The following is a 12,275-nucleotide window of genomic DNA, read 5'->3' as shown; positions in this document are numbered from 1 at the left end:
ACTGAGATGGAGAGAGGTAACTTTGCCATGAGATCCTTTGGCATCATCGTATGAGCAGCTGCCTCCTCCACTGCATTCAGAATGCACTCTGAACACAGATGTTTTCTCCAAGATCAAATTAATCATTCACATGCAGAAAATAATACTGACATAATTTCCTTTCAAAGGAGAAAGTCCGTGTAGAACTAGCAGTCCTTGTTGTCACAGCATGCCCAATCACTTGGAGTGCAATTGCTGTAGCAGGATTCAGTCTTAAATAAGCAGAAAAAGAATACTGGAAGAATACTTAATGTTTAAGGTACATGTCTAAACATTCAGATAGGACTGAGCAAACTTCTGCTTAAGAAAAAGGTAGTAGCTGATGCATTTGACCCTAAGTAAAGAATATTTTGATTTTAGCGTCAATTTTTCTTCAGACTTCTCTACTGGTCTACCTGAGAATCGTTAGTTCAATAATAAACACTAAACAGTTATTTTTACTTGTGTCCTGCAGCTTTAACCAAGCTCAAGTAGGGTTTGACCAGATATCCAGAAGAAACTAACTAGTGCTAACATCTTAGTGATACCGTTGTAATAACCTGATTATTATTTAACAGGAAAGGAGGAAAGGGAAAGCTAGATATAGGCAAGCCATTTATGTAGCTTTGCCAAAAAGCTGCATTTAGCATTCTTCAAGTCTGCTCTCCTCTGGTTGATGGGGGAAGGCACTGGACAAAGGCAGTTTAGATGCATGCCCAGTAAGGTCTGAATGACATGAGAAGATGCTTACCTGTCTGCCTGTCAATCAAACCTAAAAGTGATGCAGTGGCCAGAATGGGCATGGCCACTGCAAGGACATAAACCTGAATATGTAAACTTCCCAACAAAGGAAGTTCCCTTCTCTCTCTCTCTTTTCTCTCTCATGCTCTGGGTTCCTGGCTCTCCTGTGGCAGGGGCTTGTGCTCTCCTGCTCCCACATGGCACACAGCCATGCTGGACTCAACAAAATAGACTAATGGGCTTTAATTTGGCCTGGATGCTGAACTTCACCCAACTACAACATAGAATGGAGGCTCTGGACACTGGCCTTGTTTCTGGCCCTGCTGGAACCCCAGCTGCGCCTTTTCCAGGACTGGCTTAAGGGGGAGGGAACTTTGAAACCCAAGAAATGTAACTTCACACAAATAAAGCCTTCTTCCACATCCCATCCTCCCACGAGGGCTTCTGAAAATGCTTATTTCAGCAGCACCTCAAGAACCTTCACTTTGCTCCCACTAGCGACTGGGGAGTTTAATTCTCTGGTAATTTTAGTGCAGCTCAATTTGTTCTACATATTAAGTCAGATAGAATCTAGATTGCTCTGTAATAAAAAGAAGTATAACATCCTAGGGAAGTGAATAATATTAATCATACTGACCTGTTTACAAAGAAACAGCATTTGAATCAGTACAGATTAGATACTTTGGCTATAGACACTGAGTAGAAATTACGTATATTTTTGCATATACCTACAAAATAGGCACATCTACTTAATGTCTGAAACAAAAGCAAATTTTCCCTTGGTTGATATTTCCACCAATGTACCTATATTAAAGCACTTAGGTATTTACAGATAAAAAAATCTGTATATACTTTTCTTCCTTATTCTAGAAAGAATAAGGAATTCCCTTTTGTTGGAAGGGAAGTAATTCCATATGGTTTATTCCGTTTGGCCTTTTTCTCCATTATCAATTCCAAACTATTTTGTAGACAATTCATCTTTCTCTATTTTAAAATTCCACTTTTTTTCTTTTATGTGGCTTAGAATAAATAAAAAAATATTTACATACACATTTCTTATTTTCTGTAGTTTCTTGACAGTTTTTACTTTAGGGTCACATTTAATTGCATTTTAAAGACATTAACAGTTTTCAGCTGCATAACAGCAGTGGTATATCTTATTTAAATCCAGAAAATAATGTGATAAACACATTTACATACTTTTATTATATTTGAGGATCCTAAGTGATCCCAGATTCTGACTTACAACATGAAAATTGAGACCTCATAATTCCACCTTGTAATTAAGTACAGTGATTTACAATCTCTCATTTAGTTGTCACAGTAACTCTATTCCTGTTGTATAATTATAGATACCCCCTCCTACTTGGTTCCTGTGTATTTTCTGAGCCTCATTCCTCAGTCTTTCTCTTCATTCTACATAAAATCCTCATAATATAAATTCATGTTTAGCTTGTTTTATCCATTATTGGTTTCTATTATTTGCAAACAAAAATCCCAATTAACACCTAATTTTACTCTAGAGCACTTTATAAAATCAAGACTCACAGTAATTTCAGAGTTTTTACATTTCCATATAGCAAGATTATAGAGATATACTAGGTTTATATCTGTTTCTGTTGGGTAGCCCAGAATGTTGGGATTGAGACACCAGGTAAAATATATTAGGATGTTTTAATTTCACAGGCAAAAATGAAACTAGATTAAGCAGATGTATTATTTATTAAGAAAGATTTTCTGTTACTATCAGGTTTGAGTTTTATCATATCGACATTGGGGAATAATAAATGACATGTTTAGGCAGGGCAGAGACATATACAAACTGGGTTCCCAAGAAGCTGGTAGGAGCATTTGTTTTAACCTACCCCAAATTTGTACAGCATCCAATTAGGAGGAAAATACCTATGTCGGTGTTAAGCAAGATCTCTTTTCTTTTTAGACAAGGCAAAATTCTTGGCTATGTTCTCTGCCCACATCCTGATAAGCTGTGTCATTAGTGTTCAATATAATCTTGGTTACTTGGAGATCCTTTGCTACTCTGAAAAGTGAGGGGAAGTGAGAGAGAGAGAGATAGAAACATCATTGATAAGAATCACTGATCATCAGCTGCCTCCTGCACACCCCCTACTGAGGATCGAGGTCAAAACCAGGCATGTACCCTGACCAGGAATCAAACAATGACCTGTTGGTTCATAGGTTAATGCTCAACCACTGAGCTACACCAGCCTGGGCACTACTCTGAATCTTAAGGAAGTGGCAGAATTATGTGATTATAGGGTGGACAAAAAGATTTAAGTATGGCATCAACAGAGTAGAAGGGCTGGTGCTAGAAGAATGTAACTGAAAAACCTAGTCTACTAGCTTCAAGCAAGGTTGAGTGAAGGGGAGTAGAGGGACCAACAACATCACTTGAATCCAGTATTTATATGTACCCAGGTGTTCTTGGTCTATGTTAGGTCTATTCTCAGATAAGTTCAGATTTAGTGGTTATCCTCAGAACCCTTTTCTCCCTAATTCTCGAATATAAAATATTTATGTTTCAGTCTCATCAGGGATGTTCTTGTTACTTTATCAAATCTGGACCAGGACTCTGATTCTTGAGTCTTATTCTGTTCCCTTGATGCAGTGGGTAGAGTTTGTGTCACATGGCCACATGAAATTAGCATGGAAAATATTTCTCATAAGAAAAATCAGGGTGCAGTTATTAGAAGAAATGATGATGAAAGCATGACATGAAGAAAGAACAGACATTTAAACATTTGATGACTCTTTTAATCTACCTTTATTTATATCCTCTCAAGTGAGGCGTATTCATAATTGTATTCTGGAATTTTGGGTATAATTACCTGTGCAAGTTGTTTCTTTAGATCTTATAAAAATATCATTAAGTTTGATATGAGATCCTTCACTTAAAAGGTAGAAGTAATGACACAAGTCTGATTACCAAATTGTAAAAACTCTGTGTTTAATACCTAAATGCTATCAAGTCTTTTTTGGGGGGTAGGGGAGATTAAGAAAGTAGTCACTAATCATGGGTGGAAAGGTTAAATCAATGCATTGTCTGGGAATCAGTATTCCTGCATCAGCGCTGTGTGCCATCCATGCTGAAGCACATGCCATCTAAGAATAATCTCAGTATGGGCCTTGGCAAGACTCCCTTGTGTCCCGCAATTGGCCCCATTGTGGGTGATTATAATTAATTATCCCCAATTCTGGATATGTTTCAAAATAGTGAAATACTGTAATTCTTAAGCTCTAGAAATGACATTTAGCTTAATGGAAACATATTGCTTTATACCGTTGCCCAGAATTACCAACCGCCAGAGCAGACTATGGACACACAGTATAATCACAGCTTATTTTTGGATGGCATCCACGTGGAGGAGTGGCAGCCTTCCCAGTGCTGATCCAAATGCAATGTCCAAGACTATTGTAAACATTTCCAGTGAAATAATGTTTTATTCACTGCTTTCTCTGTAACCTTAGAATTGAACAGAATGAACCAAAGGCAAGAAAAACAAGAAACGTTTTAAGTGAAGATGCAAATTTTAAGTAGTATAGATTATATTTACCAATTTTTAAATAGATTAACTTATTATCATTTTTACATGTGTGGATGTTTTGTGTTTGTATGCATCTTCATTTCAAACGTGCTTCATTCACTTTTTCTTATTTATTTTTATTTAAATTTTCTTTTGTATATATCTTAACTTTTTATTTTGCAATAATTTTTACATAGAAAATAACAGGGCAAATTATACAGAATGTTCTCATGTACTTTATCCAAAAACCTCTAATGTAACATCGGAAAGAATGATAAAATAATTATTGAACCAACAAATTAACATTAATACAATAATATTAAATAAACTATAGGCTTTATTTCAATTTCACCAGTCTTCTCATTAAAACAATATAGCACTAAAGAGATAAAATATATAAGTGAATATCAAATCTCTAGAGATATAGCTCTATGTACAAAATAATATAATAAATCAAAAAGAGAAAATAGACTATTGCATTACAAATAATTAAGATTGCATATATCAAAACGTTATAGACATGAACAGAAAGAAAACTAGGGAATTTTTTAGCCTGCAATCTGAGCAACACTGCAGACTTACCACATCAATATGTATCTCATTATTGTAATTTACAAGCTTTTAAATACAGAAATAATGTATATTATTTAAAGTCTCTTTAAAAGCCCTAATCTTGTGCTCAATGATGCATACAAATATTTGCAAAAAGGCATTATTGTGTGGATCAAGGTACCTCCTCATATGTGTAAAACATTTTACGGTATTGAAATTCTCAATGGGTGTTTTAGAATTTCAACTCATAGCTAAAGAGAAAAAAATAGATAAATGGTTATTTTGAACTGGTGTGCCTCCTCTTTGCATGGCAGAAAAATAGAATAGGAAATGTTCAAAATCAGGTGAGAATTGTGAATGGAGAACTCTTAAATTTAATGTATCCATTTATTCAGTTACTCATTCACTCTGCATAAATTTTTGTCCATTTGCTCATGGTGCTTATCAAATTGACTCTCTTGGAGTCATTATGCAGGAGATGTACCTTACCATTGCAGTGTTTGCTCCCAGAGAGACATTACAAAGTCAAAATGCTGTGAGTTTTTGCGAAGTTTTTGCTCTACTTTTGCCACCTCTATAAAAGGAGTCTGGGGCAAAGACTAAAAGCCTGAATGTAATGAGACAGAAATTATTGAATGGCTCTAAGGGTTTTTAGACACATGTAGCTTTCATGTCAGAAGTAACAAACATTTATCTAAGAATCTAGGTGAATTATGAGACATCCAAAGGTTAACTGACCTGTCTGTATCTGTACAGAGCAATGAGAGCATACCTATGAGGCCTGGAAGACAAAATAGCTTTTGAGCATCAAGATGCCCTGTGAGAGCAATGCAGGTGTCAGGAGTAGAAGAGAACTCTAAAACTGCTTCTTTAAAAGGAATGCAGACCCTGATGGATCGGTGGCTGTATTATAGTAGGGTCCAAGGTGACTAGCAGCCACAGGATAGCATAAATAAATGCTTGCTGTCTAGATGGGTGCTTTTGGAAATTAGCATTAATTGCAGATTTGAAACTAAAATTATAAAATTATGTTATAAAATGTAAAACGGATTTTAAATCTAAGGCCAAATAAAGTTCCATCTTTTTAAAGGATTAATGCTAATATTTCCACATTGTAATTGAATAGAAGTAACAATCTTTTACACTGCAGATTCTACTCAATTTATCTAAATCTATTATATTTCATATCATTAAGGACTTTTTTTGTGAACAAAACATAGAGAAATGCAAGGCTGCTCGCATATTTAAAGGGATTCTTAATATTTGATCACTTCTTAACAATAAAACTATATTTCTTTCCTCAGAATAAAAGCTTGAAAAACAAACTCTTGTCAGGGAATAAGCTGTGTGGCATCCGTGCAGAAGAGGTGAGTCAATTTTCTCTTCAACTGGATAGAAACAATATTAGTGCTAGACTTTTTTTTTTTTTTAACTTAGACATCTCGCGACCTTTTCCCCCTTCTAACATAAATGCAAACATTGGAATAAGGAAATAAAACTTTTAGATATATATTGAATGTTTTAACATTGCATAGCCAAAGAAAACCAAAAAAGACTCATGCATTTCTTAGGGGCAAAAAGTTATTCTGCTTAATCCAGGCTTCACTAAAATCAATTTCTTTAACTGCTCATCTCCCATATCTACTTATATTTTATGATCCCTGATTTAATGTAGAATATGTAGGGTATAGTAATAATTCTTAGTGGTATTAATGAGATAGTAGAGATGGTATCAACAGAAATGGATTATTTACACCTCAAGGACAGGAGACAGGAGACACTGGGTTAGTTGGTCTCCCCAAGAAGCACACACAAAGATGGGATGAGTTGTGCAAGGACTTATTAATGGAAACATCTGTGAATAAAAAGGAACATGCATCAGAGTCTTCATACCATGATGCAGATCCCATGCCTGTGAAGGAAGGGGGAGGAAAGGCAGTTTGAGTAGAAAAATGGCTTACACAAGTTAAAAGTTGACCCCTTTGCCCAAAATAGTCTAGACATAAGGCAGAGAGCTGGCAATATACCTCTTTCATTTCCTAAATATTGCAGCCAGTTTTTGCTCACAAAAACCTCTTCCTGTTATTATTACCTTCTAGTAGAACAGACAGGAAAGATTGCCTAGTGACTCACAGTCACTGTTTTTTAGGAGCCCAACTAGGAAGTAGTGGCACGTATCTCATTGTACCCTATTTGCCAAAACTAGGTCATATGTCTAGCCAATTTGAAAGGAAAATGGAAAGTGTTATTAGGGCCCTAATCAGTTTGGCTCAGTGGATAGAGCATTGGCCAGTGGACTGAAGGGTCCTGGGTTCAAGGATCAGTTGCCAGCTTGATCCTTGTGAGGGTTGCAGGCTCCATCCCTATGAGGGAGGTAACCATCAATGTGTTTCTCTCACATTGAGGTTTTTTCTCCGTGTCTCTCCCTCTCCACTCTCTAAAAATCAATGGGGGAAAAAAATAAAAAGAGAAAGTGACATTAGGTTGGTAGTCATGTGTCCATCCAGAATTTGGGATTTATTTTATTAAATAAGGTGAAAACACTCCTTGATGGACATGTAAAAGTCCTTATTATAAACAATAAAGTTAAAGTCTAACATGCAACTTAATAATCCAGTTTATGTCTTTACAGTAATATTGTATATGAAATGAATATAAATTTTCAATACATGGAAATGACAGGTTGATACCCCATAAGGCAAAAATCAAATTGAATGGCTTGTAGTATTTCTTTCATTGTATTTTCATATTTGGATAGAGATCAACTACTATATTGTTTATATTTTCTACATTTTTAAAAATATTACATATTTACTATACAATTTCTTAATGATACTTACTGGATGGTAAGCAAATAGAACAGTTTTGAATAAGAAATAAGTGGATTGAAGCTATATTGTGAGATGGCTGGCATGTTCCGATGGCCCCTATAATACTCATGCACGTGAAAGAGAGATGGTTCCTAGGAGAAGGTGTCCGTAGTCTTCAGAAACAATCAATAATAGCCTGGGTCTACCTGTATGTTTTAGCCCCTTGGTTCAAAATGATTAATTTATTTTGAATACGGTATTACTTAAAGAATATATTATTTCTGAATTTTTATTTATGATTTATTAGATATTTTATACATTAATATTGCACAATGTTAAATTGAATATATTCATTATGATTTATACATTTACCCTATCTCTTTCTTTATAGCTCCAATTTAAAGTTTAAGTTTGGGTTAAAAGGGAGCGTCACAATAATTTGTCTTCAATATAAATGGAAATTTTTATTATTTCTTTCATTATTGCCACCAACGAAACAAAAGAGTAATGACTTCTATTAATGTTTTCTAGATCAGTGACCCTAAATGTTTGGTACTCATAGATGAATAAAATGTCCAAGTCCTATTGATACCCAATAGATTGCTAATATTTCAATTTTCCACAGAAGAATATCAAAAATAATGGAAGCTCCTGCTGCAAGTCTCATGTACCATCCTATCATCATCACTCTTACTTTATGAAAGAAATTATATTTGAACATAAATGGTTGGAAAGAAAGATCTCAGACTAAACAATAGTCTCTAAAATGGAAAAAAAATAAGCCTAGCTAAAATGTTCTACCATGAACAATGTCTTCTATCTTTCTCACCTTCTTTATCTTCTTTTTATTATAACTATAATCATCATAATTATCACCCTTATCACAAACTTAACTTTTGCTGTGGACTTGTGAAAACTTCATGACCCACAGGCACCACCATTTAGAATTACATTTAAGATCATTAACATAGTTAAAAGAAAATTACTAAAATGCCCAATGTAGTAATATCTGGACTGTCTGAAGAGCACCCCTCTGAAAATTCTAATTTTCCAAAATGATGCCAACAAGGTAAAAGAAAACAGTCAGTGTCAGCTGGGTTTCATATTAATGTGCATTACAAAATAAAGATGCACTCATTCAAATTGTATTTATCCTTATTTTCCATCAGATGCCTAGATAGAATTTCGCTTTTGAACTACTGAAAATTAGAAGAAGGCTGGAATAGGCAGAGGCAGAGAAGTGATAAGTGACTGTAATGAAAAATTCTAAAAATATATTTTTAAATAACCGTAACTAGGCTCAGGAAATCTAGCTGTTCATGTTCATTTAATATAGAAAAAGACATGTAGGCTTTTATTATAGTTCCTGAATGAATTTCTGCATAATACAAAATTGATATTTTAATAATGAATCCAAGTTATGAAGAAAATTTTAAATTATATTCTGAGCATTCAGTATAAGTATGCAATAAGAAATGAATTGCCAAAATGGTTAAACTGAGTCCTTTCTAACACTTAAAATATAGAGTAAAATAGAAGTGAAGTTGCTAAAAAAAAGGAAATCAAATGGAGTGCTAATCTCTCATTCCCCATTGATATTGGTCAACATTAGTTTGGATTAAAAAAATGAAAGCACCATAGCTCGTTTGGCTCAGAGGATAGAGCATCAGCCCTTCGACTGAAGGGTCCCAGGTTCAGTTCTGGTCAAGGGCATGTACCTGACTTGCAGGCTCAATTCCCAGGCCTAGTAGGGGCATGTGCAGGAGGCAACCAATTGATGTGTCTCTCTCACATCAATGTTTCTCTCTGTGTGTTTCTCCCTTTAAAAATATCTTCGGTGAACATTAAAAACAACAAAATCAAAGTGTGTTTTCCTAAGAGACTGTCCTGACTATAAATGAGTCCTGAACAGCAGATTGCAACAGCAGGGAGAAAATGCTAATTATCGTGCATGTGTAGTTGAGAGAGATAACAGAATTAGTCCTTTACTAATATCAGTAGCACAAAATTAAGGATAGTCATGAAAACCAGGAAATGTCTTGGAGGTAAAGTTCATATAACAAAAGAGAGATGCTGTGTCTGGAATATAATGATTTGGGTCACTTAGGAATCTTTGTAAGAGAAGCAGCAGAGTTGTAGTAAATGTACTAGGAGAGTCCTGAAGTAGAAGCATAAATTCAAGGGGGTAAGGACTCAGGTGTGAGTTTCATTCTTAAGGGCTAGTACCAACCAGATATGCACAAGATGGCTCTTCGTCTTCTAACGCATTATGCCATGCATTTTACATTCACTAATCATATCAAGAAAAAGAGGATGCCTTTTTGTGGAAGTGGAACCTTACTAGGTTTTAAGAAAGCAAAAATCCTTGCTGCTTCTGAGTATAGAGTTTAATTACATAGTTCTGAATTGTTAGTGTCAAACTCTTCCTCTCCCTCCTTTGCTTCCTGTCCCTCAGGCCCTCATATTCTCTCTCTCTCCCTCTTTCTATCCCTCTCCCTCTCCCTCTCTCCTTCCTTACTCTCCCTCTACCCTCTCCTTCTCTTCTTCCTTCCTTTCTTATTTCTTTCCATTTCATTTTGTTTTCTTTTTGTTCTCTCTTATCAGCTTTCTGATTTAATAGATCACAAAATGCAGATGGCTCACAATAAAGATGTCTATGGAAAACTGTGTTTCTAATATTAGAGCCTTGCATTTACAACACTTTCAATTTTATACTCTAATTGGTGGTACTTCCAGCATTGGATAAAAATTTAGAAATTATAGCACCATTATAACACAGTCTTCCATTTTGCAAACTCTCCTACCTTGCATGGTTAGAAATGTTCTGAATATAATAGGAAACAATCACAGTACACTTGCAGTTGGTTCAGTGGAAGACTCATGCATTTAATGTATGCTTGGGAAATTATAACATTTCAAATATTAGCGGACTTTATTTATTAAGGAGGACATTATTTCAGCAGAATTTACTGGGATAAAATAGTACCATTAGAATATTGTTTTTTTATTATGTACTGTGGCCAACTACTTTTGAAATTGAATTTCATTAAGATATAATTTACATAGAGTTTATTCCATTTAAATATACAGTTTTAATGGGTTGGATCATTGTATATATTCAAGAAATAGAACATTTGCATTACTCCCAAAGTTCCCTTTTGCTATTTTATAATCTCTACTACCAATCCCCAACCTATGGTACCTACTAACATGATTGGGTTCCCTATCCTTGTTTTTTGTATTTTTGTAGGATATCATATAATGTATTATATAAAACATGATGACTGGATTCTTTCACATACTACATACAATGCATTTGAAATCCATCTACATTGCTACATGTTTCAGCCCTTAATTCATTCTTAAATTCAGCATTCTAATATTGCATTTCATGGAGGTACCATAATTTACTGTTAATCAGTTAATGCACATGTAGTATTTTCCAGCATTTGACTATTATGAAAAAATATATTATAAACTTTTATGTACACATTATATATTCTTTTGGGTAAATGCCTATAAATAATTGCTCTATAATGCAATTTGTGTATGTTTAACTTTATTGGAAGCTGCCAAAATTGTTTGCCAAAGTGAATGTACTGTTTTATATTCCCACTCAACTATTTTTCCATTATCTTTTTTATGTGACTATTATAATCTATTTGTTTGTGTTCTATTTCTTCTACTGAAGAATCAACACCAATAATCTTAGATGTAGAGAGACAAATGACTAAGGTTCTTAAGGTAGAATGTTTGAAATTGGGTCTGCCCTGGAAAAACAGGAATCATATTCATTATCTGTGGTTTATTGCTAAAGTATATTTCAATGTGTTAGCCAAACATATACCTTCTGAGAGAGATTTCTGTTATAAGCACTTTTATATTTGTGAAGGTCCCCTTAAAAAAGACGTTCTTCTAAAGGGCAAATACCCTTCACTTCCTGTCACATTAGCTTTCTGTCTTCTCCTCAGACATATGTCAAATTCAAATTTGTTGTCAATTTAAACTTATCCATATTTAATCTTACCTTAATAAATAATTGAAATAAGCAGTCAAAACTGTGGCATGCAATTGAAGAGATATACTTAGCATCTAAAATTGGAGTGTTGGGCGTGCCTGGGTGACTGGAATTCTTTGGAGGGTGGGGGAACAGTAAGACACTTTCTTTAAGGATTACCTGTTAATGTTTCCTCTGAGCAGGCTTTGGTTTTCTCTTCCTGCCTAGAACAGCTGGATGACCAACGCCCAAAGTGGAGGCTAAGCTTTCCTGTTTCATTTCCAAAATCTTTGGACTCTTTTGCTTGGCTGAAAAATTCATTTTGTAAAGATTGAAGAAGTGCTAACCATCAAGTTTAAACATATAAATGAAATTAAGGCACTAATTCATGTTTCTGCTCTTACAGTCAAAAAAAATTCAAGCCCAGCTGAAGGAGCTTCGTTATGGGAAGAAGGATTTATTATTTAAGGTGAGCATCTCTCTCCTTTCCCCCTCCAACTTGGTAGCCCGGTGTATAAATTACTTAAAATATGTTTTAGCTTAAATTTCCAGATTTGCACAATAATTAGAGTTGTATTTGACTGTATTAGAAATTAATGGAGAAAAATGCGTATA

The 12,275-nt window shown here is 34.7% G+C and overlaps 1 protein-coding gene across 4 annotated transcripts in view; it reads left to right on the top strand.

Moving 5' to 3' along the window:
• Positions 1-12,275, top strand: part of LUZP2 (leucine zipper protein 2) — a 309,639-nt gene that overhangs the window by 238,146 nt on the left and 59,218 nt on the right. For all 4 annotated transcript variants that reach the window (XM_070428148.1, XM_070428147.1, XM_070428146.1 and 1 more), the window contains exons 6-7: positions 6,158-6,220; positions 12,067-12,129. In XM_070428148.1, coding sequence (XP_070284249.1) covers positions 6,158-6,220; positions 12,067-12,129 — 126 coding nt within the window. The remainder of the gene's footprint in view (positions 1-6,157; positions 6,221-12,066; positions 12,130-12,275) is intronic.

Source organism: Myotis yumanensis, unplaced genomic scaffold (assembly GCF_028538775.1).
Source record: "Myotis yumanensis isolate MYYU_CA2020_CCGP unplaced genomic scaffold, mMyoYum1.0.hap1 SCAF_10, whole genome shotgun sequence".
Classification (NCBI taxonomy): Eukaryota; Metazoa; Chordata; class Mammalia; order Chiroptera; family Vespertilionidae; genus Myotis; species Myotis yumanensis.
This window is presented reverse-complemented; position numbering and strand designations above follow the sequence as displayed.